Raw genomic sequence first — 27,171 nt, forward strand, 5'->3', positions numbered from 1 at the left:
GAGGGAGCGTCGTATCTCGAGCCAAGTCAGCGGTTAAATTCACGGACGTCCTGGTCTCGTGAGGTTGTTCGGAACGGTGGCGTAAGTACGTCCTCCAGAATTCAAACGAGACCGTGTTCATCTGTCCTGTTACAAGATTCAAAATGACCGATTAAAATGACGAAACAATCCCAGTCCGCTCCTTCTCGCGGAGGAGTCGGTACGATCAAACGTAGCGACAGAGAGGCTTCCCGTTTAATGATTTCAAGCATGCCCTGTCTGTTTTCAAAGCTCGACGCGTGTGGTGTCCGCGAATCGTATAAATAATGCATACACGGTTGTATCGTATAATTTATACATATTCATCGTACTCGTCCCGTAAAATTTGCACGGTTCATCAAATCGTTACAAAATACGGCAATAAATTCCACGGCGCATCGCGAGAGTGTAGCAGAGTAGCCGCTGACAGATGTTGCGTTGCGTCGTGCGGGTGATGCGGATCGATCGTCGACGATACGAGGAAGAAGCGAATCTTGTGAATCGAGTCAAGCGAATTTGCTCGTAGCAATGTTGTTACATAACCGATGGGATTACGAAACTAGCGACGCGAGGAGAAAACGCGCGGCGGCGGCGGCGGCGTTGGCGCTTCGTCGTTGCAACCGCCCGGAACGTCACTCTTCCGCGATGTTCGGAAGGGACGCGCGGGACAGGCAAGACGATTTTACGTGTTCCTCGCCTCTGTTCCCGTGTCCCGATGGACCCGTTCGAGTCTCATGCAAATTAAGCGTTCATTTAATCGCGTTACGGGAAATAGGATTTCGTCGGATATTCCCGAATGAATAATCGATGGAAGTTGCAACGGAGGCGCATTCGCGATTTTCGCCCGCCGCCCAACGGCGAGAGTTCTCGCTCGACGAGGGTCGATGGCTGCTTTTACCGGGATTGTATGTACGCGCGCGCGGGACTCGACGAACCGGTCCTGCTGTTTGCACCCGGGGCCGTCGTGTGAGAAAGTCACGCGGCAACGTAACCCGACGGCGAACTGGAGAAAAGTTACGGGCCATCGAACGGGCTTATTACCGATTTATCACCCGGGGAAATTAGAACAGAAGCTCTGGCCGGAATCGGTGGCAAAAGTTTCCTCCTCGCGCCGCTTGAATGGGAATAAGGAAACGGCGAGCGCCTTCGTTGGCCCGTTTACAAAAGTTCCACCATCTCCACCCAACTATTATTCCGATGACGGATGATGACCGCTCCTCCAGGCCAGACACGGTCGTTTGTTATTTACTGACCATTACGCTTCGACGTGATCGAAATCTTCGCTCGCTGTTTTCGAGGAGAGCTTGTATCCGCCGCTGGAGATCCTCCGACTTCCGTGCCCCCGTCTTTTACGCTCGTCCAGATACCACTCGACCGATTCAATCGAATACAAGCTCGATCGTTTCTTCTCTCCGTAGAATTATATTCTACGGCTGTCGTACGTAGAGTTACAACGTAATAATGGAACGAATGCGCGTTGATGTTCGCGAGGAACGGGAAACGAGATTGATTGGGACGAAACTGCGAAACACGCATCCGCCTGCGCGGCGAGATGTTTATGTATTCGCGTGCAATTCGCATTTAACTCGAGCGAATTATTAAATGCGTTCAGCCTGGGCGTATCTAGCGTTCAGACGCGAATAAACGGATACAAATATCCTCGTTAACGCACTAGAAGTTGGCCGAATCGAACAAAGCCTATTTAGGGATATGCTCGTACAGGAACGAGCGGATCATTCATGAATCGACGCGTCTGCACACTTGGCCATTCTCTCAGTTCGTCGATTTCGAATCGATTCTTCCAGCCGACCTCTCCCTCTCTCTCTCTCTCTATCTCTATCTCTCTTTTCCTCTCTCTTTCTCTACCTCTTGATCGAGAAGTTAAATACGTGGATAATAAAAGTTCCATGGGAACTCGAGACCGGTGCGAAATGAACTTTCAACGGTGGCGTAAGGTCAGTATATACATCTCGTAATCGAACTTACTTTCGGGGGCATTCTTCTCGTACCTATCACCTCCCTTCTCTCTCTCTCTCTCTCTCCCATCCGCTCCCTTCTCTTACACTCCTCGCCCTTGTTCTTTATTCCTTTCCACCCTCGTCCCTTCTTCTTTTATTTCTCGTTCTTCTCGCACACGAGTTCCATAGGGTAGGTTATAAGAAGAGTTGCACGAGGCGCGAAAACCCGTTAAAGCCTTCGCTTTAAAGCTTCGCAACTTTGGCAGAAAGTTCGCCAGGTTCGAACTATCGGGAAAACCTCGCCGCAGTATAAGCTCGACCTTTCCGATATTATTATTGCCCTGGGCGAGTCTTGTACTTTCGACGTCCTCGTTTTTCTTCCGCGCTGCCTTTCTCGTTTTACTTTTCACTTACTTTCGACCCGCAGGACACGTATTGGCCCCAGGCTGGCACCACCGCGGGCCAAAGAAATCCCGCGGTTTATTCTATCCCGGACAGAGCGGTCGCGACGATTCTTGAATTAATCAACGGTTTGCGGTAACGGCGTCGAACTCGATCAATCCCATTCCCTCGAAATCAATGGCTAGACGCGTCTGTTATCGTCTATATCGAGTGCAATTCTTAGTGTAAGTATATCATCGTCGATGGTATTCAATTGGAGAACGGTCTCGTGCGTTTGCATCAGGCTCCATGGATAACAGCCCAAAGGTACGTACTGGCTAGAGAAATGGAGGAACAAACGCAGCTAGGACACGTAAACGATACACATTTCGTTTCTACGTGACTGAGCTACGAGCCGCGGAAAATGTCACAAACAGAGACGTTTGTAGGATCGGTCAGCGTAGACACTGACTGCCATGCGAATCGTTACGAACAGACAGAACCCATTCTATCGCATTTATTTCTGTTTTAAATGAAATTCATTGTTCTCCAATCGTCTTTTTCCTTCGATATCGTATACACGACTTCCTGTGAAACGGTATCTAGTTTTTCCACGTTGCGTTTACCCGATACGAAAACGAAATTAATTTTTTATGAACTAGAAAAATGAATGAAAACCTGTGGGTTGATTCATGCAAAAGAGAAAAGGGTGCCGCGCCTCTACTATTTTTATGCCATTTTTCCTCGCTGTTGCAAGTTTAATAATCGCATGTTCCGATAGCATGTTGACAAAAAATTTATTAACTGACTTGCATCGAGCATCCGGTATGACGAGGTACATTTTTTTAATCGGAATTTTCTCTAGTCACAAGTATTCCTTGATTAATATCTTCCTCTGCCGTCGCTCTTAATGAAATATATCGGCTGGAAATGTCGTCTCTGCGGATAGTAGCCTCTACTTTGTAGCTAAACTTTTTGTTTATATAATACTTTAATATCTGTACACTTTGACAGTCAGACGAATCAGTCTCGTGAAACAAGCTTCATTTCGGGAAAGATGGTCCTTGCGAACGAAGTGAACTGTACAACTTTTTAATTATCCGTTAGAATTCACCGTCGTATATTTCAAAATCGTACGTAAGCGATTGTCTGATTGTACAGAGACGAATTACTTTACAAGTGTATATACGGGGGCATATATAGGGTCAGGGTTACTTGAACCAATATACTCCTCAATGAATTCCATTGTGCACATTCCATGCGTCGCGAAGCCTCGTGGACAGTGAACGTTTGTAGATCTAAAAGTCAATTTTATTCTACCCCGTAGCCTCTTTCAAGTGATCCGCAGGCAGAAGGGTTAACGAGAGAAAGAACATCGGTATCTGGCGATTTAAAAGTGCTGATATTCCAGACATTTAAAAGTTGAGAGTTCAAGTATCTCCAATAGCGGGAACTCCTTCGAATCATTCGAATCGCATAAAACGTTCGATATTCCTATCGACACTTGAACGACCACATACATCGCACCTACAACTCTCCCTCGATACACCGGTCGAGCTCGAACCTATTCGAACAGGTTTCTATTCTCTCAGGCCTTTCACCAACCGGCGAAACATTTTCCTAACAATGCGAGTCGCACGTGCCTAGCCTACCCAGTCGAGGGTGGTCGTTTCGAGTGGCTCGCTCCGCTTCTGATTCGAAACTCGTTCCACCGTTCATACCTTATACCTCGAGGGATCCGTGGGAGCATGGATTCGTGATTCCTTGGAAACGCGAGGGCATCCGCGTCTACCATTCCGTGGAGTATCCTCTCTCCACGGCCCTGCCGGGTCGCTCGGAGATGTTTAATGCAAACTCATCGATTCTCCAAACCCTCGGACATTTTTCTCCCCCGTGCAAGCCTCTCCAAGGGGTTCGCCGCGAAAGATTGCGGCGAAGATTCTATGAGCGATGGCGGCTCATAAAGTCGGATGTGGGCTGCGGCTGCCCTCCAACGTTCCAGCCACCCTCCTTTGCCTTCTAAAACCACCCCTTGACCCGAGAATCGAGCGACCCCGGCCATTTCTTGCGGCGGATCCTCGGTGATACATCGACCAGGAAACGACACCCGCGACTCTTGATTAGCTGCATAATTTTTTCCCCATCCCCCCTCGACGGGGTAATGTCGTCTTCGTTTAGAGAATGGGAAACGATCGGTTCGCTCAGGGGGGGAAACGTGATCTTCCGCCGCCACTTATTTCACCCTCGTTCGCTAACCGAACGAAGATTCATCTTCTATATAATCAAGAATGATCGCGCAAGAATGTTACGGTGGGTAGGTTCTGTTGCACTTGTTGTTCCGTTGCTACAGTTTCGAAGCGATTGTAACACGAGTTAAGGTTTCCGTTGGCACATTGCGGGTGCCATTAATTTTCGAACGCAACACTTCGCGAGACAACCACTTATCATTTCGCTCGCCTGCTTCCCGCTCTTGAAATACAGGGATACGAGGTGTCCGTGGGAAACGCGCGACACAGCAAATCCTTAAATTGCAACTTTACAATCTGAAATCCTCTTTTGGCACGTACACGCACGCGACGAATTTCCGAATCGGCAACAGAATCTATTGGCGGACCGCGCATGTATCTCGGGGTCTCGGCGTGCCCGTGCGCCACCGTTTCACTCGAGTAATCTCGAGGATCGCAGGGAGAAAATATTTGCAAGGAATACCACGGGATATTTTCTTTATCGCCGGTCGAGCACATAAACCGCGTCTTGCGCACGTGATCGAAATGTATCCCGACGACGGCAGCCCCTAACTCCGGGGCGGACTCGAAATACGATTCGTCCGCGTTTACAGTCGTATCCAAAGTGGATATTCCTCGTGTCGTTTCGCGAAACGAGAATCGATGGCGAAAATTCGCGTCGTAAACGAAGAGCGGTCTTCCTTCCTCCCGCCTCCTTCAATTTTTCTAGTTGTTAACACGAAACCTAGTGAAACTCCTCGAGCTTAGGAAAACACGCGAGGACCAGACGTTCCAAACGGCAAAAAGACTACTTTAGACGTTCCACCCCTGTTTCGCCCGGTTTCGCGCCGTTTTTTTCCTCGTGGTTGGCTCCAAGCTGCCGTCGCCTCGAGCAAGAAACACGATTTATACCGGTTTCCTGAAGGTTTCTTTTAATTCGACGGTGATTTATGAAACTAGGCTGTTCAATCTTACGGTGGATGTGTTAACACCAAGAAGAACGTTGAAAAGGAAAACGGAAAGATCAGATACTGTTGAGGAATTTTCTTGAGAGTCGTGCCAAATTTTAAATCAGTCCGTGTTCTTACCATGAAAATCAATAGGGGCGATTTTTATGGGCAGAAGCAAGACTCTGGAATAGTTAGAGCGCAGACGACCCGAATGTGCCAAGGAAGGCAACAGACCATGAAGAAACCCTTAAGTTTGGCCATTTTTGCAGAACTATGGTCCAAGACCTGTCCCCTTGCCTCTTTACTTTCCTCCTTTCAGATTCCTTTCGCCGTACTACAACCACGGCTCGCTCGATTCTTCTTACTCGTTCCAGCTTTTCATTATCGTGTATACACAGGCCAACTTCTCCTCGAGACTCGTGAAAAAAAGCTACGTTACATATCTTCGCCCATTATGGCAAATCGAGGCCATTTTTTCCGACCAAAAAACCCAAATCAATGCTTTTATATTTTTTGCTGCTTTATTACCCTCGACGAACGACCGTGTATTTGTCTGTCGTCGTCGACGACGAATCGTCGTCGGAAGAAAAAAAAACCATCCCCTAACGTCGCGTATCAAGGAGCGTACGGTATCAATGAAACGTTACATCTGCTTGAAAAATCGTTCCCGCAACGCGAGGCTAATCAGTTTTTGCACCGCGCCCTTTTATCTCTCGTAGAGGGGAAATCACCAATTTCCACCCCAGTGAAACTAACTAAACCCTCGGCAACGAAACGGGAATCGAGTTTCCCCTTCGAATTTCAAGCACTCTGGAAGCTTCGGCGTGTTGTTCCGTTTCCAACAATTGTCCGCGAAACCACCTCTAATCGGAGCAGAGCGGAGAGAGGGGTTGGAGGGCGGGGGTAGTCTACAGTCGAGGAGAATTCATCGTGGTGGGCGCGTTTTCTTCGAGCGGCAGATCGAGGCGAGATTCCCTTAGTGACGCCAAGGGAGAATCATCCAGCCAGCCGAGCTGCCAAACGAGACGCTAAGGCGAGGGGGGTGTGGATTACCGCATGCGAGGTTAAGCCTTTAGGCAAGACGGAATAGCTGCGCATTTTTACGCCGAGCGGCGACCAACGCGACGCTCCCTTTGAGGGACGCCCAAAAGAAAATGAGTAAATACAGGGGGACGGGTGGCGATGGCGGCAGCCTGGTTTCGTCACCGCGACTTCGCGGCTGGCTGAAGCGTAAGCGTCTTTAGAAAATACACCCCCGCCCCCCCCCCCTACGCGCCCACCCCAGCCCTTTACCGGTCTCTTTCAACCCCCTACCCAGCCACGAGGATACCTCAAGACGGTTCCCTCGGCTGTCCCTCTCCGACCAGAAGAAACGACGACTCACCCAGCCGCTTTTCACTGGCACCGTCTTCTTCCACCCTCCCCCTTATATATTCCACGTCCGACCGCGCTAAAAAGAGAACGTCGCGATGCGAGCCGTTCACGTTTCTGGCTTGAAATCTCGTTGGCACGAGAACCGGAAGCGGGGCGACCGGGTCATTCGATGCTGGAGATAAATAGCCGTTGCTTTAAAGACCGGAAGACGCCGCGCCACCCCTGAATCGTAGTCGCCCGATGAAAAGAGGAGGAACGGCGGTACACTCGTACGTGTACTCGGATAAATAAGGAATTAGACGAGCAGGTGGGAACCGTTTCATTTCTCCTCGGTCAGCTCGTAAATAAACCGAGCGAGCGGAAAACGAAGGATTCTAGGGGAATGTGAAAGTCAGACGGTTGTAAATCGTGTAAGCGGTGTTTACGCGTCATATCTGGGAAGGAAGTTTGATTAGATGAAGAAAACGTCGGGCAACAAAAGTTGCAACTTTATTGGAGTCGCTCGTGTCGGCTACACGTGCTCCCAGAGATCTCATGCTGCTTTCCGCCGCGGTTCAAGATAGTCGTCGCGCAAACTGCGCGCGGCACTGTTTGCACTGTGTTTAACGACAATTTCCCTTCGTCTGCGGAGATTAAGATTACGTTGGATCGTTTCGCTCCTCGGCCATTGTTGGTTTTTACGCGACGCTGCCAGCCTGAGGTTGGTTTTGTTCGAGAGGAGCGCGATTATCGCGTGTACGTATGCGAGGCGCGCGTGTGTTACGAGTGGCAGTCATTACGAGTTCTTCAACGCCGTGGTTTCTCGTAACAGCCATTCGCAGCCGGCCGCTTCGTGCTTGAAAACTTTTCTTTCTTCTATTACAACAGTGCGCCGTTTAACTTGTACCGCCAGTGTATACTCGATATCGAGTGATATATAATTACTTATCACAGTCTCGTGAACCGGGTATTACCGGGCGTTAACCAAACAATATGCCGCGAATATAACAAAATTTATTCGTCATGAATATTAACGCATTTAATTGTTTAGAGATTAAATTTATTCAAGCCGTTGAATACGACGTAATGGAATACTTGGAAGAGCCATTACCCTTTACACGCGTCTATTTACATAAAACCTCAGCCTATGAGTGCCACGGCGGTCTGACTGAAAGGGTTTTCACGTCTCTTTGGCTCCTCTTCGGATTTGAATTAATCAGGCTAATTATGCCGGCCGCAAGCCGCGCCCTGAATTCGTAACGGGTACCTCTTTGAGATTTAAAGAACCGATCGTCGGTCTCCGTGGCACGGCCAGCTCTGTTTGCGATCGCGGTGCAAGATATCAGAAACAGACGAGGATGCTGTACCGTAGTCTCAGCAGTGGCTTCGAGGCGAGCTCGAAGAGCGTTCGCGAATATAATTCTCGGTAAACGTAACACAAATGTTAGCTTTTAAACCGTCGCGTTCGATTAGAGGCTGCACGATTGATATACCGCGAGGCGTAAGTAACAGTTAACGGGCAACAGTCTTTACGAGTCGACATTTACACGCGATAATTGCGATACCGTTAAACCAACAAACGGAGTGAAACCATAAAAGTAATCGTCGTGAAATGCAGGCTCGCGTGCATGGGAACGTGGCTCCAATCTTTCTCGGGTAACAACCGGCGGATTCGTCGCGACGTAGGTAGCAATAACTTGGCCGAGCACCGACTGGTTTTCTTAAAGGTAGGCCGTAACGCGCGGCACGACGGCGTTTAACATCGACAGCCGTTCTCTAAAGGCGATTCGACGTTACCCGCAACTCGCATAGGCTACTATCGGGAGTTTGCTCGCGTCTGCACGTTGTTAGCGACTACGCTGGCGGAGGCGAATTAAACTAGACGCAGTTTCGCTTCAATTTCGTTCGAATCAGTTATTCCTGGTACCGCTTGCGTAACCGGTTGCATGCGAGCGTGGAAAATTCTGCTCCTCGGCGCGCGCTACAACACGAGGATCGATGGAATCGTGCATAGCATGTCGTGTCCACGATTGCTTCGTAGAACTTTTGTAAACGTTCTTGCTCGTTGCTCGATCGCGACATTTAATCAAGCGTTCCACGTGGTTTACTGGCGTAATTGTGAAGAATAGAAGCGATCGCGTCGAAGAGGAAAGGAACGGCGCGAGGGGTCGCGCTCCGTATTTCCCGCGGCACGTAGCCACGATTCCTCTTGAAACCGGGCCAATTAATATTCTAAACACGCCGTTCACCCTTCTGCAATCGTTCGAGTCGCGAAAATCCTGCAGCCGGCAAGTTACGAGGCGTCGCGAACAGATTAGAGCCGGTTAAGCTTCCCGGGGATATCGGGAAGATCAGAGAGCACGCGACGAAATAACAACGAACAGAGTTCCGGGGAGACTTTAATCCCGTCATGCGTCAGGCTGTCTCTTAATTACGCGACAAAATTTTAGCACAGCGCCGGAGGACGATCGAAACTTCGGCTGGTACGTGCTGGGGCAACGATGATTATGAAACCCTTTGCCGCGGACACCGATAAGCCTTCTGTCGCGGGACCAGACGCTCCAAGGGTGAACGATTTCAACCGCGACGCTTTAACCAGCCACAGGCATCGTCCTCCCGTCTGTTCACCGGCCGTGGTTTAACGTTACCCCTTTGCCAGGTTTAATCTGCGATCGTCCGTCTATCGATGAATGAAATTATGCAAATTGTTTCTGGGCGCGATGCGCCAGCGAACGAATAATACAATTTTGTCGTTGAATAACCGCTGGAATCCGTAGAGCAGCTTACCGTTCCATTAACAAGTATCTCTGTAAACGCGTGTTACGCGATAAACAAATTCCAAGGCCTAGCGATCCGCGGCTAAGACGTTACGGATGAGCGGATGACCAGCACTTCGATCGTAGCGATATAATAATTGCAATTTCAACATCGATGCCGTTCTCGTACGTATACACGCAAGGTTTAATTGACAGTTTATCAGGTAGCGAGGCACGTGGCGGAGTGTATGAGAATGAAAACCGTCGTACGATCTTTATCCACGAGAATCACCGGGATGAACATCGGAACGACGACGCGCACTTATCGCAATATTGGCTGGTTAAATATTTGCACGGCGTCACCGGCGCTGGCCAAATAGAAACTGTATTGTTTGAGCTTCATTATTTGCCGTGAACGCGTTAAAGAGGAGCCCGGTTTGAGTCGGCGCATCGTTCCGTGTTGCTGGGATTAATCATAACGATGCCCGCAAGCAGGGCGCAAGTTAACGTCCGCGATCACCAGTTGTACGAAGACGTCGGCTTTTCCACGGGATCGATAATAAGGCCAAACGAAACTGGATGCCAGCCTCCGGCCGAGTATTAATCATAGGTATCTTGGATAATCCCACGAATTTCGGGGATCGAGCGAAACGAAGGCTGGGTTTGCGGCTGGGATATTCCGTGGCGTCATCTTCGGCTCAACTTGGCCTGATTATATCCTATCTCAGTTGGCGAATCGTCAGCTAATGCATCGGCTACGGAAGTAGATTTATGGTTTGTTCACTGTTAACCGTGGAGCTCATTTAACCGCGGTTCACGAAAGATCAATGTAGGTTTGCTCCTCTTCCTGCAAATTCTTCTTTCGCGAGACTAGAAGAATAGGATGGTTTAATGTTAAACGAAGCATTCTAAGATTCGTGTTGATATATTAACTGCGTTCACCCCTGTTTCCGCCTTTGCTAATGGCCGTTACGATTAAATATTATTGCAACGTCCGATGTGCTATGCGTACATTAATATCATTGTACATCCGTTAGGGTGAACATACTAGCGCAACCATTTTAACGTACAAATGACAAGTGTAAGTGCTGAGTCGCTTTAAGGTAAGTTGAATGTTTTTTAAGGAAGACACGGCAGGTGTACTTATATGGAATGTTTTCGTGCAACGATATCAGCGTCGCAGCACTGCATTTTCGATCGAAACAACTTAATCGTGCGAAACTTTCCGAAAATGACCGTTTGCTTTCTATTAGCGCTGATACATCATGACTGTACAGTCACGTTGATCTCGAAAAAGAACCACTTCATTGGTTGTAATATACAATTGGTACATACATCAACGAGCGATTATTGTTTTTGCGACTTCATTTCCGCAAAAACGACTCAGGATGACAGAGCCTTCCTCTTAACATTCAAAACAAATTACAAACGCAAATCTTCTCGCATATCAAATTGATATTTCACGCAAAACTAATCGACCCTGCTTTAAGACACGAAGGTCTTCTATTGCATAGTCAAGAGATCTCGCGGATCGAACGATTAGAGGATCGCGAAAAAAGTTGAGAAAAATATATAAGAGGAAAATATGGAAAATAATCGATTAAGATTAGAAATAGCCGCGAGAAGCCCGACAGAATACGGATTCGAGTTGCTCGTATCTATTCCCGGTGGCGAGCATCGTTATCTCGTAGGTATCGTAAGAACCGAAGAGACAGGCGTCGATATACAAAGCAGAAGGGTCCCTAATTCGAGATCGAAGCCCGTTCAGGGGCGGCGCCATTTCCGGTATCGGGAATTGGGATTTCGTGGGCGGAGGCGCGGCGCGTGATTCGACTTCGCAACCCGATAGCGATCGCCCGTTTATTTAGGTTCCTCCTAATAAATTTAATCGTCTACAAAGTGATCCCGTAAATTCTGGACACGCGTGTCTCTCGCCTGTTGTCCCCCTGGCAACGTCACCCGATCGAGCACCGTTGCCCGGCGAAATTTCCGCGATTAATTAAACTCTCGACACCGGCCAGGATACACGAGCGATTATTTTCACGAAACACGAGGAAGACCGTATAAACTGTCGTCGACGAGTAAGATTTCCCCGTTATTCACCGGTGACAATTATTCATCTTGATTGTGTAACCGTAGATACCCGCGCGAACGATGCTTTCGCGTGATTATTTGATTAAACGATATTCCAAAGTGAAATCAGCGATTGACAGGTAACGCGGGCGCGTTAAACGGTTGTGCAATGTGCTCGAGTCATGAACGAGCAATTAACCGTGAAAATCGCGCAACGAACGGCTCGTTTTGCAACATCATCCGTTATCGGCAGAAAATTAATGTCACGGGGGAAACGTGGCATGTATCTCACGGGTTTCGCCTGATAAGAAGCGATTGTTTTCTTGCCTCGATAGTTACTTGGTAGCATAATTCACGCGGGACAGAAACGATCGGCAGCTTCTTTCGGGGAACGTAACGCGCCACCACGAACGCGATATTACAGTTACCGATAACCACGTAAATGTTTGTCAATTAATGGCATTTACATTATTAACGATCAAGGTTAAAGGAGGGTCTCGCAGTTTGGAATTTCGCTGGCGAACGGGTGTGTTTCGAAACGATCGATCGTGCATGTCGGCCAGATTATCGCGATTTTAACGACCGTTTCTAGCAAGCCGTAAAAATTGCACCACCAAACACGATGCTCGAGAGATCCTTATGGCCGACCGTCCATTGACAATAATTGGATGAGCACCGTTACCTTATCGCCTTCCAATAACCAGAAATGAAGCACGGGGGAGCGAGCGCGGCAATGTTCAGCCACTTCACTCGATCATCGAGGAGTCATTGCTAACGCGATTTCACCAACTTCTTAACGCCCTTAAGCGCTCGTCGAGCCAAGACCACTTCGCCGATCAAAATCTCGATGCCGTCGATGCTTCGAAACGCACCTAAACCCTGTCGAGAAATCGTGGTAAACGTTCACCCGTGAAGTCTCGACGAGTTTTATTATTGTACAAATTTCTTGAGAACGTCCCCCTCTTATTTGCTCGCTGGAACATGCGAATACCACTGGTGTACGAGTACAAGGAAATGGTTATTTAAATAATATATGCCGCGTGACAGAAAACGATAACCCTTTCAGGGGGTAAACAGCGACGCGATAAACACGGACTTGTATGTGACGTGTATGTGACGTGTATCTGCTGATGATAATTAAGCTCGTATTATCGTTGTAAACTTTATTTTGTTATCATTTCATGAAATAAAACCGCGAGTTGTGAACAAACGTGTGACTGGGCGTAATTACATGTAGAAGTGATATGTCATGATGAAGTAAATACAGGAAATGGTGATTTTTGAAAATGGAATTAAGTGGCTACGGAGACGAGCCAACCCTTGGTCCCGCTTCCGCGCCTCTCTCTCGTTTTAGAGGCTTCTGTTCTTTTACCGACGTCGACTGGAAATTTTGCAGAGCCGACAGGGGTGATTGGATTGACTTCCCGGATGAAGCCAGCGGCAACGATAACGGCTGGAGTAAAGGGTGGCGGTAGGTTCTTCGAATAAGGTATTCCAACACGGGGAGAATATCGTAACAGGCGATCATTTGGAAAATTTTCACGGTATCGCGATTGGCACGCGTGAAACGGCAGCGTTCGAGAACGCTAAAATTTTGTGGCCGCATCTTCCGCGGCGTGCGCTCCGCTCCGATCTTCTCTCGAGTTTATCGCTGACATCGCGGACGATTTATTGTGGCATTTATATTTCAAAGTAAGGGGTACGCTGGGATTAAAAAAGAAAGATCGCGATCAAAGTTGAAAAATATTTTAAAAAATCTTGATAAACGGGAAGGCAAAAATTGCCACGTAGACTTACATAAAATACATTTATCTACTAGAAGTATACGCAATCACTTAACGTAATTTATTTTTGCGACGTATTGTTCGCATTACGTTTACCTTATTTGATCCTGTGAATGACTTAGCAGTGACTTGGCTACTTTTAGACGAAGGCACAAATAGCGCAATACTCTGCGCTCTTGAAGTTTGAACCCAGCTTCTTTGCAATACATAATTCTACAGATAATTTAGACAGATCTGTACACACGTGAAAGCACAAAGTAGATCTCCTTATCTGCATTCTGCACAATTTCATACCCTTTGAACGTCGTTAGCAGCGTATTTACCTTAGAAAAACTCTCCTCGTCTAACATACTACATTTTAGGAAAGCAAATGATTTCGTTACAGTTTACTCTATTATCGTACTCATTATCGTCGATTGCAAACCGTCAGAGATAAAGATCGTTTCCTCAAGTTACGAAATTCACGCGTCGAAAGACGAATGCTCGATCTTTAAACTCTAGGGTCGAAAATTATTCGAGACGCCTCTATCGAATCCTCTCGTCGTTCTTCCCCAACAGAATTTGAACCGCGATCGAGGGAAGCCTCCTCCTCCTCCTCCTCATCCTCCACGTAGAATTTGAAAAGCAATTGGAAAAAGTCCGCGCGGTTGAAGCGAGCCTCTTTTCCCGTGGCACAATTGTCTCGAACGAGGAGCAAACGGGCCGGGAGTCCGGCGGAAAGGAGCGCCGGGACACGGGAAGTGGACGCGGACGACTCGAAAGGGACGTCTGCACGGAACGGGATGAAAGGGCGAGGAGGGAATAAAGGTCGGGGTGGTCGAAACGTAACGACTGTATTCAAGCGAAGTGCTCGCAATCGCGGGCCGCTTCGCGACGACTTAGCGGCGGGCCGCGTTCCATCGATATTTGAACGTCGATATTCGAACGTGCCGTACGATCCCGGGGATACTCCCGGCTGCTGCGAGTCTGCGCCGCGTTCTCGATGCGAGCGCCGATAACAGTAAAGGTTTATTCGTAAGCAGTTTCATCCCCCCGTGGCGGGCGCCAGGAAGTTACGGGCCGGCTCTCTTTCGCGCGGGCCACGCCGCGCGTTACGCTCAACCTTGCTCCGGTGCCGTGCCAACAACGAGCCGTGCTACTTTCACCGGTTCTCGGTAATATGCTGGCTGGACATTACCGAGGAACGGTCCTTTCGGGAACAGTTCCTTTTTATTCTCGTTCACGGCTCTTTTATTGCTCCGCACGTCCGTGAAAGGCGAACGATGATCACGGTACCATTTTTTTTTCGCCGCCGGATGCTCTTGCAGAACGAGCCAGCGGTTTCGATTCGGAGAATTTGCGGACCAAAAATTCGCACCACAGCGTGCCTCGACGCGTCCATCATCCTTCTCGTACATATATCTCTGTGGGGTTTTCGATATTCGTACGTTCTTTTTCAACTCTGATGCTGTTCGATGATTTCCACGTTTTCGAACGTGGCGATAAACATTCCCTACCGGTGATCCGTGCGTTTGAGAGATCGCTACCGTATATTTGGGGAATTTAAAGCGTCACTGACGAGAATACGACCGTATCGTGGTGCCCGGCGATATAATTTTTTATTGCACAATAGCAAGAGGAGAAAGGGAAAGGTGGAGATTTAAACGTGACGCGTGTATCGAACCGCGTCCTGTACGATATCGGCGTTCCTTTTTCTCTTATCGGTTGATACCGAAATTTTAATTAACGATACATTGTGAATCGTAGAATTGTCGATAGATCGGATGGGATCAGATAAATCTAGCCAATTAATAATGTTCGAAGGAACACGGGCGTTGCATCTTTTACGTGTTCGTTCTTCAACGTGAAAGTGTTACGTGAGTGACGGGTGGCTCAATTCACGAATTATCTCATAATGGACCGATTGCCTGGGGACCGCACTCCCAACTGCAGTGATTGACACACTCAAGAATTTGACCTTCGCCGGAGCGAAGATTACTCCAATTTCAATCTCCAATTCAATAGGTCATTAAAGTCGAGCGAACGTAAAGATGTACATATGAAATTTATTTGGTGCAAGTTTAGTATTGGATTAACACGGATAACGTATCACATAAGCTACCTTTCGAGCACGTTATATAAAGGCCGTAAGGAAACTTGCAGATACTACGTTTGATTATTATTGCAATATCACATGACAACAGATGCACGTGTGCTTGCCTGTAGAAATCAATCCGCGAAGATTACGATATTATTACACAAACATCGTGAATTTAAAAAAAAAAAGAAAGTTCTAGTCATGTTCAACCGGCCGATAATTAACGAATTCCGAGAGATACTGTATCTCCTATAGTGTCATTCAAGCAGCTTAATCTAGTTGCGCGTAAAAAGTGTCTTTGGCGGTGTATGGCGCGGGATCATAATTCTCTGGATTCTGTGCGTCGCGCAGAAGCCCAGAGCCGTCCGGTTTAATTGAAACTTTCGACGGTTGCATCGGATCGACACGATCCGCGGCGAAGCTATCACTGAATAATGTAATTGAAAACTAGGTGGACGGCTCTGTTTAATCGGCTCATGTAAATAAATCGACCGGATTGTGACTGGTACGTGCTGGAATTCTAGAATTACGCGCGACTCTATAATTTTAGTCACGCAACTGTTCGCGCGATCCAGGCCAATCGGATGCATTTGGTGCCGCCCTTATCGATGTTTCCTTCGGAACGATTAAAATGGACACGAATAAAGCTGTACCCGACCATATGGGAATTGGACGTGTCGCGAGCGATGATCGTTTTCGGTAAATCGTCCATCACCTCACCGATCTCGAGGATATCTTAGCCGCGTCGTGGAATCGAACATCTCGAATCACGTTTTCCGGTACGTGTGATTTGACGAGTGCGACGACACTCGGTTGTACTTGTAAAAAAAAATATCCTTTATGGCCCCATCGAAGATCGGTATCCCTAACTCGAGTGTACATTATCTGACAGCTTCAACTGTGTAGAATTTTATCGTTAGGTATATCATGTGTTATCTAAATAAGTATGTCACAGATTGTGGATTGCAATAAGTTACACTAAATATTCTCATAATTGCACAATATTCCAATCCATGAAAAAATAATTCGCGATAAGGTTTCACGTAGCAACCTGACGTAGCAAAACTTGGGGACAACATGCACAGAGTCATCATAAGACTTTTCACAGTTTGAGGAGAGATAACATAACAGTGCCCATTCACCGCCTTGGACTTAAACCGAAGAACCGCGTTACTCGGTTACGTAAATTATTCGATGTCGCGTGCAACCACCGTCGATTTAGCAGCATTAAAACAGCCGCACGTGGCCGACCAATGTTAACCATTGGCGTGTCGATGATTAACGTTGGTAAAATGACACGACATTCTTTGATGGTGGATACGGTGTGTAATTAGCCGCGCGGCGACTTAAATTAGTAGCCATGGATGCGCGCACTCGCTGCTCGCGCAGATTGGCCGACATTTTCGAGCATAATTCCCTCTGCGCTTTGCTAGCCGGCTGCAGATTACCATTCGATGGACGAACGCGATGAATGAGCCTCGGTGTTCCGAGACGACCGAAACAAATCGTAATTTATCGTTACTGCTAATTGATCCGATCTTATCGGAAAGCGTTCTAACAATCGACGCAGTCATATTCTCATCTTCATAAATAACGAAGATCAGCGTTTCTTTATCCCGCATTGTTAGATCGATTTTTCTCACAATTCTCTAGGACTGTTATCGTTAGTTTTATTTGTCACGCGTCTTATCTGAGCAAGACCTTCAAACACGGCAGGAATTTAACCCACTCGAGAAGGGGATCTATGTTTTCCGCTATCAACAGGCTTCGATACAATTATTTCTTATCTGATTTACCATTACAAATTGGATTAAAAGGCGAAATCGGTGAGATACCTCTGCTCGTATCAAGCGTACCGCAAAAAGCCGCATGGAAATAGCAATCGGGGGAACTAACGAAGGTTGTGTACTATAACTGATTGTTATCCGGTAGTGTTAACGACAGATGACGTCGATGGTCTCCGGGCTCCTGATTGGAGTATAAATAATGTGTAGACGTCCGTATAAAACGTGACACACCGATTCCGCGTGGCTCACTCTGTACCAGACATCCACGGAGGCACAGTATAGTGAACATTTGGTGCACGCTTCTTGACCTACTTTCCGATCACTTGCAGGTCAGTGGTAGCAACGAACGATCTGTCCCGTTCTCGTGTGTTGGAAATTTGTGGAACGTGTGTGCGCGCGTGCATACGCGAAACGGCAGTGCAACAGATCGAGAGAAATTCTCAAGGACAAATGGTCTAACGAGCCATTCGCATTCGTTCTTCGTAAACTAACCGACAATGTACGTTTTGCATAACGCGTTTAAAAACCAACGCCAATTACCATGAACCACTTCAAGCCAATGTCTGTCTCGTATCATTGAACGCGCGTTCCTCGAAGAACACCGGACGAGTGGAGCAACGATCGTTCGTATAATCGCAACGCGTTCGATTCCGTGGATCTCGTTGGCGTCTGAATAAATTTCCGTCGCTACGGGGCGGCGAGAGTTTTTCGTCGGTTCGCACGCGCCGAACCGAGGGTAAAAACGATTCGAAACACGGCGCTCGGGCGCGTCCAACGCCGCGCTAAGGCGGATATAATTTGTTTACCGTTCTAATTGCATTACGCGTTATTATATTACACTTTCGACGAGCATAAAATAACCATGCATCACAGCCTGTCTACGGGATCTAACCGAACCGAAATAAACAGAGCCATTAATCTTCCCCAGTCCAATTTCTTGGGTCATTAGACTACAAATATTTCTGACCGACGGCTATTTTCGCGCGCGCCTCGGATCGTTGAGACAACAATTCTTTCTAACAATCGAACAGTCCCCTCGAGCCGACGATCAGGTGAACGCGGTCGTGTGTCGAGCTGAAAAAGAAGCGTGAGTCGTTAACGATTGCGTCGGGGAACTTCTCCAATTCCAATTTCTAAAGGAGGAACATCATAATCGTTTGCCCTCGATTCGTCCGTTCCCCAACGTCGGAATAATCTGCTACGCTGCCCGCTCTAAGTATCCACGCGTGATCTAAAAAGAGTTTGATAACCTCGATAGTGGCACAGTTATTTACAATCTTTCGCAGTTAATCAACTTGAAAGCGATTGGACTGTCGTAAATAGTAACCTATTGCGACCCTTGTGTAAACACGCGAACTGCATGCCGTATTATTCTACATAGTTACCGTTATTTCCTTCCCGAAGCAAACGGCACGACTTGTTCGACGCGTTCGCTAGATCCCCGGTTGAACTTTTAGGTACAGCTAGAAACGGTTCTGCGAGAGGAACGACCGTAACCGGCCCTTCGATACGTTCAGCTCTGCGCTCAGCTTATCGTTTGACTTATATACCGACAAATGAGAGGAGTAAAAACTGATAAATGAACGGAAATTAGCGCGATACGAACGAAATAATTATTAACGTCTATCGTATCGGAAGTGTATAAGTTATTTTAAAAATACTTTTTGATACAGCGACGATTGTAAGTACATTCGTATACTGACAAGTAAGATCCATTAATGGGTTAAGCATATACAGTTGCGAGCAAATTACTGACTGTAGGTTACTGCCTTGAAAAATCACCATCCGCGTACCATGATTTCTGATTCGATAGCCCTCGAAACGACCGCGGAAGTAGCCGACGCAAGAGTTTCCGTCCTTCGAGGGCGTCCGCGTTCGAAACGAAAGGAGCCGTGCTCGTCTCGAAGGTCCGCGTCCCGGAGGGGTCGATCGTAAATTTCCTTTGAAATATCGGGGCTCTCGATTGCGTTCGATGGAACCTGGGACGATGGAGCGCGGTGCATCGCGTGGAAATATCTAGGAAGGCTCTCCGTTCGATTACGTTTCTAATTGAAACAGCGATCTCGAACACGCGAGCAAACGTTCCCCGTGAATATCGAAAGGCCTTGCAGTCGTTTGAAAGTGAGAAAGGCGGAAGCCAGAGATATTCGTAGGTGGTGGGGCGAGGGGTCGAAGGCGGCAAGAAGTCGGTGGCCCGCGCGCGCGAGGCGGTGAAAAGGAAACGTGGAAACGAAGGGAGGAAGGTTGGGGCGTGTGATAAATCCTCGCCGTGAACGATAAGTTGCCGTAAGGAATCGTTTCCGCGTTTTCTCGCGCGGCCGCGAAGAACAATGATTTGTCGGGGAAATTCTCCAATTCCAATTCCAATTTCAGGTATGGCTCTGGGGATACCGTCATGGCTGAACGTCGACTTCACGGAGAGGATCCTTCGGCTGGCCGAAGACGACAACACCGTCCAGGTGATCGATATATTTACGAAAGCAGCGACTGCCAAGGGTGACAACTACACCAGCGATATGATAAGGGTGACGGTGGATTTCACGCGGATCCAGGGTGTCAAGAACGGCGTCAACGAGAAGAAGTCGTTCATATTCAAGTTCGAGCCGATCGAGAGCGGTACCAGGCAGGACCTGGTAAATTCTTCTCAGAGAACTATCGAGACATCGTTGTAACGTACACGTGTAACTGAGCACAGATTTTTCTGAACGTTTTAAAAGGTCCAGAAGATCCAACTGTTCGACACGGAGATCTCGATGATGACGACCACCTTGAACAAGATGAGCGACATGTTGAACTGCCGTCTGTGCGCTCGCGTTTATCACGTTAGGATGGAACGACCACTCTGCTTGATCATGGAGGATCTGGCTGTCGAGGGATTTCGCATGGCCGATCGTCAGGCTGGCCTCGATCTAACCCATAGCATGTTAACTATTAGAAGTTTGGCCAAGTTTCACGCCGCCTCGGTCGCTTTGTGCGAGAAGGTAAACAATTCGCGTGATCATTATTTTTAGGAGCGAGAGAGATTTTTCTTTTATCTAAGCTACTCCTCGGTCTGTGCAGGAACCAAAGCACAAGTCTATGTACAGGAACGGATTTTTCAGAGATGAATATCCGAAAGAGATGTCGCAATTCATCGAATACGCTTGTCAGGGCCTGATATCGGCGATTGAAAATTGGGACGAGATCGATAATAGGTAAAACTGATTCGCAATTCAAATGAAATTAAACAGACGGTGAGATATTAAAATTTTGTGAAACATTGGCGTTCACAGTTACGCAGAGAAACTGAGAAAGTTGCTCCCGGTTATATACTCAAAAGGTGTGGCAGTTACGAAGCGTGACGACGAAGATTTCAACGTCATTAACCACGGCGATTGTTGGGTGAACAATTTACTGTTCCGATACGACGAAAACTCGAAGCCTATCCAACATATCTTCGTAAGTGTCACGCCATATTTCTCACCCAAAATTTGATAAAACCGCCACAATCGTTACGCGAACGTTAATAACGGAATCTTCATAGACTCTTAACACGAGGTTGGTACGAGGTTAATAGAGGTTGGACTCTTAATACGAGGTTGGCTTGTTCGACCTTCTTTCGCGCTGCACAGATTTCATTTTCAATCGAACTCGCGCCGTCATGGTTCGATCAAAACTCGATCGACGTTTCAGGTGGACTTTCAACTGGCTGTCTACACCTCGCCGGCGATCGACCTGCACTACTTCTTCAACACCAGCCTGAACGAGAATGTTTACGACAACCACGCGAACGACTTGTACGAGGAGTACCTGCGAGTTCTGGCTGCTACCATGAAGCAGCTCGGTTGTAAGACGAAACCGCTCACCATGGAGGGATTGCACAGTGCTTTAGAGAAACGAAGAATATGCGCGTTGGTCGCGTCCATAAGCATTTTACCCTTGATCCTGGTAGACAAGGGGGACGTGCGGGATATTTCGGAATTGATGGACGAGGAGTCTATGTCCAGCCACCCGGGTTTCAATAATTTGCTCTATCGAAAGATAATAACCAAAAGATTGCAAAAATTCGACGAAATGGGCATGCTCGACCTGTGAATACGAAATCAACGTTCGCATGCTAACTAAAGGAAAATTTCAACCGAAGCGGTTCGACTGTCAAATGCGTTGGGTATCACGATTCACGTTGCAAAGGCTGTGAAATCGTGGTTGGCCATTTCGAGTAATTTTCATTCGACGACGAGATTGTCGCGACAATGATTAGCATCATCTGTCACCGTTTAGCCAAACTTTGACGCACTGGATGTAGTAAGAGAATTGACCAAAGTTGAGCATCTTTCGTAGGCGATGTAAGATAGGTTTAGCGGCAAACAGGAGTCTAGGGTATATAGTTTAGTATAAGTTAGTCGTCAGTCGGTGATTTAATTTCGATAGGATACTTTTCTAGAACGATCGTGACGGGCGTACCTTTCGCCGAGGATATGCAATCGACAAGGTATTAAGCTAAATGCTAACGGTTAAGTAATTGTCCACGAAGCGAGCGATAGAGCACACTAATCGCACTATATACCAGCGCGAATTGTTCACGTTGCGTGTCACGAATAAAAGGAAAGAAGAAGGAATAATAACCAAGAAAGCAGCTGAATAGTATTCCTCTGTTTATGCATCAATGGTCACATTTGATCGAGAGAAGAAAAAGGAAGAGCACGAGGTTTATCGCCTTTTTTCCCTCTCCCGTATTAGTCACCCTGTCGTTGAACCAGTCATTGTACAACTCGCGTAAATCTTCGCTGGATGCTGCGGGGGAAGATTTAGGGGCGAATTGCACTTTCGCGACGTGCAAACGAAACGCGTCGCGGTGTTTTGAATAAATGTCCGCGTCACGTTTTCCTCGCGTGTATCGCGCGGCGGCCGTTTCGGCGCAAACAAAGAGAGCCGGCGCGATGAAATTGCCGTTGAACACGCGTCGCGCACCGCGCGTACCTATTTTATGGATTAATTGCGCCTCCATAGCGGCCGCCGCGGGACTGACGGGCAAATCTGCGGACGAGGTGCCGCGGAACGGGAAACGGGATGAAAAAAATATGCGGCGCAGTTTCGCGATGCGACGAAAATTGCATCTAATTTCCCGTGAAACTCTTCTCGATTAACGACACGTGACGGAGACCTATCGCTGTCCTCCCAGCGGCTATGAAAATTAGACGACCACGTGTCCGACGAATTCAACTACGTATTCCATAAATTCGCGTTGTTACAAATACAGCCGAGCTGCGGAATTGAATGGGGCGAGTCGATTGAACAATTGCCAGTGAATTACTCTCCGAAGTCTCGTTAGATCGATAGCAACGGGGGTAATGAATGCTTAACGAGAACGCATTAAAAACGATCGATTGGAACTTTTCAAAGGTGTAGTTAAACACTGGCGCTGAAACGGCAATGGAGTATGAATAATAATTACCGAATGGTAAATCGAACGGGAAAAATTGGAATCCATTACGCGATAATTATCCCCCCTCGGCTGTCTCGAGTTCGAAAACTGTGTCGCTAAGAACGGTCGAACAATCAAATCCGACGTAGCCCTCGGCGGGAGTGACACGCGCGATCGGAGGACGGTTATTTGAATGAAACGCGGACAGGTGGATTTCGTAATATATCGATTTCATACAGAGAGGGGCGCGCGATACACTTGCCAAAGCAACTTGGTAACGAGCTTGATTCAAAGGCTGATTCGTATAAATCACAGCCGATTGTATGGCTCAGTTGCGAGTCACTTATTTCAAACGAACGTCTACTCGAAATTCATGGGACTATTCAACGAGCAAATTACAGCGGGATGATTCGACGTTCGACATTCGTGTCAGAGCGAGTCTCTCGTCTCGCTCGGCTAGTCCTTCTCAACTGCTCGCGCAATAATGATCGCGGGAAGTATCATCGACGGTTTCCTACGGAGCTAGAGTATCGAGCCAAGATCCATCGACGCTTCATCCTGCGCGCTCGTTCGACCATCGCCAGTAAGAATCCTTCGACTCGGACGATTTATTTTCCACGGTCATCGACTCTTCCGTCAATCGAGCGCGGCAAGGGATATTATCGAGGGTTGCGCTAAAACGCGTAGATTTCAGCGTACACAGCGGCAGGCATCATGGAGAACGCGATTAACTCTGAAAGCTAATTAATATCTTCAAAGCCTGGGACGCGCTAGTCGCCTTGCAATTAAATCGAACTTGTGTTAGTACCCGGGCATATTTATTCACGTGCGTGTACGTGACGCGAAACAAACGATCAAATTAATCACCCGGCGATTGCTATCTCCGATATGTGTACCGAAATGAACAGCTATTAGTTCGATCCTGCATACCCGAATGCCTCCAATTCTAATTTTTCACGTATCCGCGTATCGCGGACTGTTTCGTTCTTCGATCGATCGAACAAGGCACTTGTCGCATATTGCTCTTTAGAAATATCTTGAATAGGCTCGAATCGTATAGAGACGGTGATATTCATAAACTAGATACAACGAAATTTGTCATCTATTTCGGGTATAGCTAGTCGCCCTCAATCGGTGTCGCAATGTTTTAGCGATTAAATACGCGCTGACCTAATTAACCACTTGCCTCATAGCCACGCGTCATACTCGTGACACAAATTGTATCGAAACGAAACAAACGTATCTAAACTACGTTTGTAATAAAATTCAATTTTCTGCGCGTGTCGATCATTCGAATTAATCACGTTGCAGAAACGATCGACCTCGCGGCAACGAGACAGTGGTAAAACGTGGAGGATGCTAGCCGAGGATCGGAGACGCTTCGTCTTCTTTACCTCGAACCAAGGGGATGAGTAATAGGAAAAATTAGCATTCAGTTTGTGCGGCTGATAGAGGAACAAATTTCACGCAAGATTCCTTCTCCGCTTGATTCTTGACTCCTGGATAGCTATTACGAACGCGAGCGAAATCACTCCCGCAGGGACAAATATCGTCCGCAACAATCGATAGGAGGAGCCCTGAAAGGGGTTCGTGCTTCCGCAGGTAGCGACGATAGCGTCAAGACGCCGCAGACGTATCGTCGAATAGGATAAGTAATAGGCAATTTCGATAACAAATAAGTTGTTGCGGCGATATCATTAGTCACGGTCCTTCCGCCTTGCTGTGCACCGATAAAATGACACCCTCAGCCACGATCAGTCATGCGCCCCGTCGCTGTTACGCCTCGTAAAACGCGAAACCTGCGGCTTGGATATTTTATCAGTCGCTTTAACGTGAATTAATTCTCAACACAAATCACCGCGCGATGAATTAGCAGCCGTGTAATTTATAACGCGTAACCGCGATGCAACACGACTCACGCTACATCGTGGAACAAATTTCTTTGCGCATTATTCAAAGTTTAACTACGGGAGCGAGGGAAGGAAGAGAAACGGGACCCGGTTCCGTTCAACGGGGCAGCCATCGGGAAAGTTTCGGGAAAAATTTCTGAATCGAGCTGTTCAACTTTTTCGTATACCGTAGGGGTAGCACCCTGAGTGGCCGGCGAAACAGGTTGATCCTTTCAATCCCGCGTTTCTTTACGTAGAATCGACGGGGGGTAACTGGACCGGGAAATTAATACGAAAAGAAAGCGACGCGTCCGAAAACCGTGGCTAAAACGTAGGTACCCGGTACGTAGAAAGGAATAGAAAATTACTGCCATTCCAGTGAAATTGAGGCGCGCGTCAGCGCTCGTCCAACAACTTGCCGCGATCCGTCGCGTCGTTTCGCAACGTCATATATTCCCAGCCTTTGTCTCGAGGAACTGATGCGGTATCACGTGTATAAAAGTAATATCTGCTATCCCAGTACTAGTCAAAGGGGCCTCCGCGTTTGAGTTATAACGCCGCACGGTGACGGTGGTCTGGAACACTGACGAGAGACAGAGAGAATACCACGGTAGAGCCAACGGAGGCCTCGCATCTGTATACCTATACGTGCGCTCCGTCTGTATACGAGCTTGTCAGAAACAGAGGGTTGATAAACGCCCGTTGGTCCCACCTCCCCGTTTTCAACAGCGTCTCGACGACCCGAGTCATCCTCCGCGGACACAATCACCCCCCTCGCGTCGCGGTATTCATAAACTACTCAGACAACGTCCGAAACTTTGCGGGCCAGCGATGTTCTGATACGAAATAATGGCGACGGCAGCGCAATGAACGGACCTGTACACGTTCGCCTATAAATGGATATTTCACAACGCTGGCTACCCTCGCCACGCGAACGCCCACCGTAAGTATTTTCTGTTCGTTCGATTGCTCCTCCGCGTTACTGTCACGTACCGTACGTAACGCGGAGGGAAATCCACGGGGCTGTATCGGCTCGCAAATTGTATCGCGGCCGCATGTCGTTTCATAACCGTACCGGATAACGATGCCAACGAATCGCGGTCCGAGGGATAAGCCAATTAATCGATTTTTTTCTCCGTCCTTTTTTTCAACCCCTTCGCGTAAGTTACGGCGAGCGACGCGCAAGCGTTAAAAATAATCACTCATTTCTATTACTTTCAATCCGTGCGCTCTGTAACCGAGGGCAGGCCGGATATCGCGCGATCCTCCGATGACCGATTCGATTATAATCAAGGGAAATCGGTGTCGTTCCACAACCGTGGCGTCGTCCGCGGAGCACTGATTTCGGGGGCGTACTACGATGGATGGCTGCGAACAGGACGGCCAACGGGGAATAGCACGGGGGACAGGGCCGAATAAATAAACGCCATAATTCACGTTCAACAGTTACGAACGGTTCAATTCGCAATTGGAACCGGTCCAATCGGCAGGACGCGATATAGACCAAGAGCTGGGCAAAAGCGTCAGGTACGGGTGGGGGTGAGTTTAGAGAGCAACTGGAAAGCGGGACAGAGAGAGAGAGAGAGAGAGAGAGAGAGAGAGAGAGAGAGAGAGAGAGAGAGAGAGAGAAAAGGTATACGGTATTACACGACGAAGGGACAAACAGCTCGTCGTTTCTGTGTACGACGACGAACGTTCCCTGAAATTAATTTAAAAGGCAGTATTTCCTGCCGCGCGCTTTACACCTGCATAATCTCGCCCCCATACTCGCTATTCCACGACCGTATCTCATCCGACGCCCTCCACGGCCCACCTCGTTGCCGGTTGAAAATAAGTGGATTACGTTAACCTGATAAAGCGAGGATCACGTTTTATCGGGTTAAAGAAAACCCTTTCCACCGGAGCACTCTCTCTCCTCCTTGTCTATTCCGACTTTCGTACTCCTCTTTATCTCAACCACCCTCCTCCTCCTCCTCCTCCTCCTCCTCCTCCTCCTCCTCCTCCTCCTCCTCCTCCTCCTCCTCCTCCTCCTCCTCCTCCTCCTCCTCCTCTTTCTCCTCCTGCTCCTTTTTAATCCCTTTTTCTTCGCGTTTCGCGCCACGACCTACTACGCATTCCTATTCCTCCCGCGCGTTTTAGCCTAGTTTCGTCGCCGTGTCTCACCACTTGCCGCACCCCTCCGTACCGCGTCCGTTCGTTTCTCGCCTTATCTAATTTAGTTTAAACGAGTTAAGTCTATCCCGGGGTGCAACTTTCGCGCGTCCCGTAGCACGCGTGTTGCTAACTTTCAATCGAATTAAACAATGAGACGAGAAAGCCCGAGCATATTTCGTTCAACTTGCGCCGTTAATGTTTAATTGGACCGTTATCTCCGGTGGCCGCCTCGCCGCGGTACGTACGATCTTCCCTCTCGCGAGATCCACCCGCTACTTCCCGTGATTAATTAATATTGCATAAACTAATTACGCAGGGATATACTGTAACGTTTAACGTTTCGCGCGGTGAATTTTCCACGG

At 47.9% G+C, this 27,171-nt stretch overlaps 3 protein-coding genes across 5 annotated transcripts in view; 2 read left to right on the forward strand and 1 right to left on the reverse strand.

The window, feature by feature from the left end:
• Positions 1–27,171, reverse strand: part of LOC143432660 (zwei Ig domain protein zig-8) — a 123,003-nt gene that overhangs the window by 80,503 nt on the left and 15,329 nt on the right. The window lies entirely within an intron of this gene.
• The window catches only part of LOC143432677 (lysozyme c-1), a 242,395-nt gene that overhangs the window by 53,569 nt on the left and 161,655 nt on the right, over positions 1–27,171 (forward strand). The window lies entirely within an intron of this gene.
• Positions 17,534–21,728, forward strand: LOC143429581 (uncharacterized). The gene is made up of 6 exons (XM_076905248.1): positions 17,534–17,691; positions 19,736–19,995; positions 20,080–20,343; positions 20,423–20,556; positions 20,620–20,800; positions 21,035–21,728. Exons 2-6 carry the CDS (start codon positions 19,738–19,740, stop codon positions 21,434–21,436), a joined length of 1,239 nt encoding a protein of 412 aa, XP_076761363.1. The 5' UTR covers positions 17,534–17,691; positions 19,736–19,737; the 3' UTR covers positions 21,437–21,728.

This window comes from Xylocopa sonorina, chromosome 1 (genome assembly GCF_050948175.1).
Source record: "Xylocopa sonorina isolate GNS202 chromosome 1, iyXylSono1_principal, whole genome shotgun sequence".
In the NCBI taxonomy this organism is placed as follows: Eukaryota; Metazoa; Arthropoda; class Insecta; order Hymenoptera; family Apidae; genus Xylocopa; species Xylocopa sonorina.

Excerpts from the sequence above, each read along its gene's own strand:
- LOC143429581 (XM_076905248.1), top strand. The coding sequence starts at position 19,738 with ATGGCTCTGGGGATACCGTCATGGCTGAACGTCGACTTCACGGAGAGG. Across the intron at positions 19,996-20,079 it reads GCGGTACCAGGCAGGACCTG|GTCCAGAAGATCCAACTGTT; the intron begins GTAAATTCTTCT and ends ACGTTTTAAAAG. Across the intron at positions 20,801-21,034 it reads AGCCTATCCAACATATCTTC|GTGGACTTTCAACTGGCTGT; the intron begins GTAAGTGTCACG and ends TCGACGTTTCAG.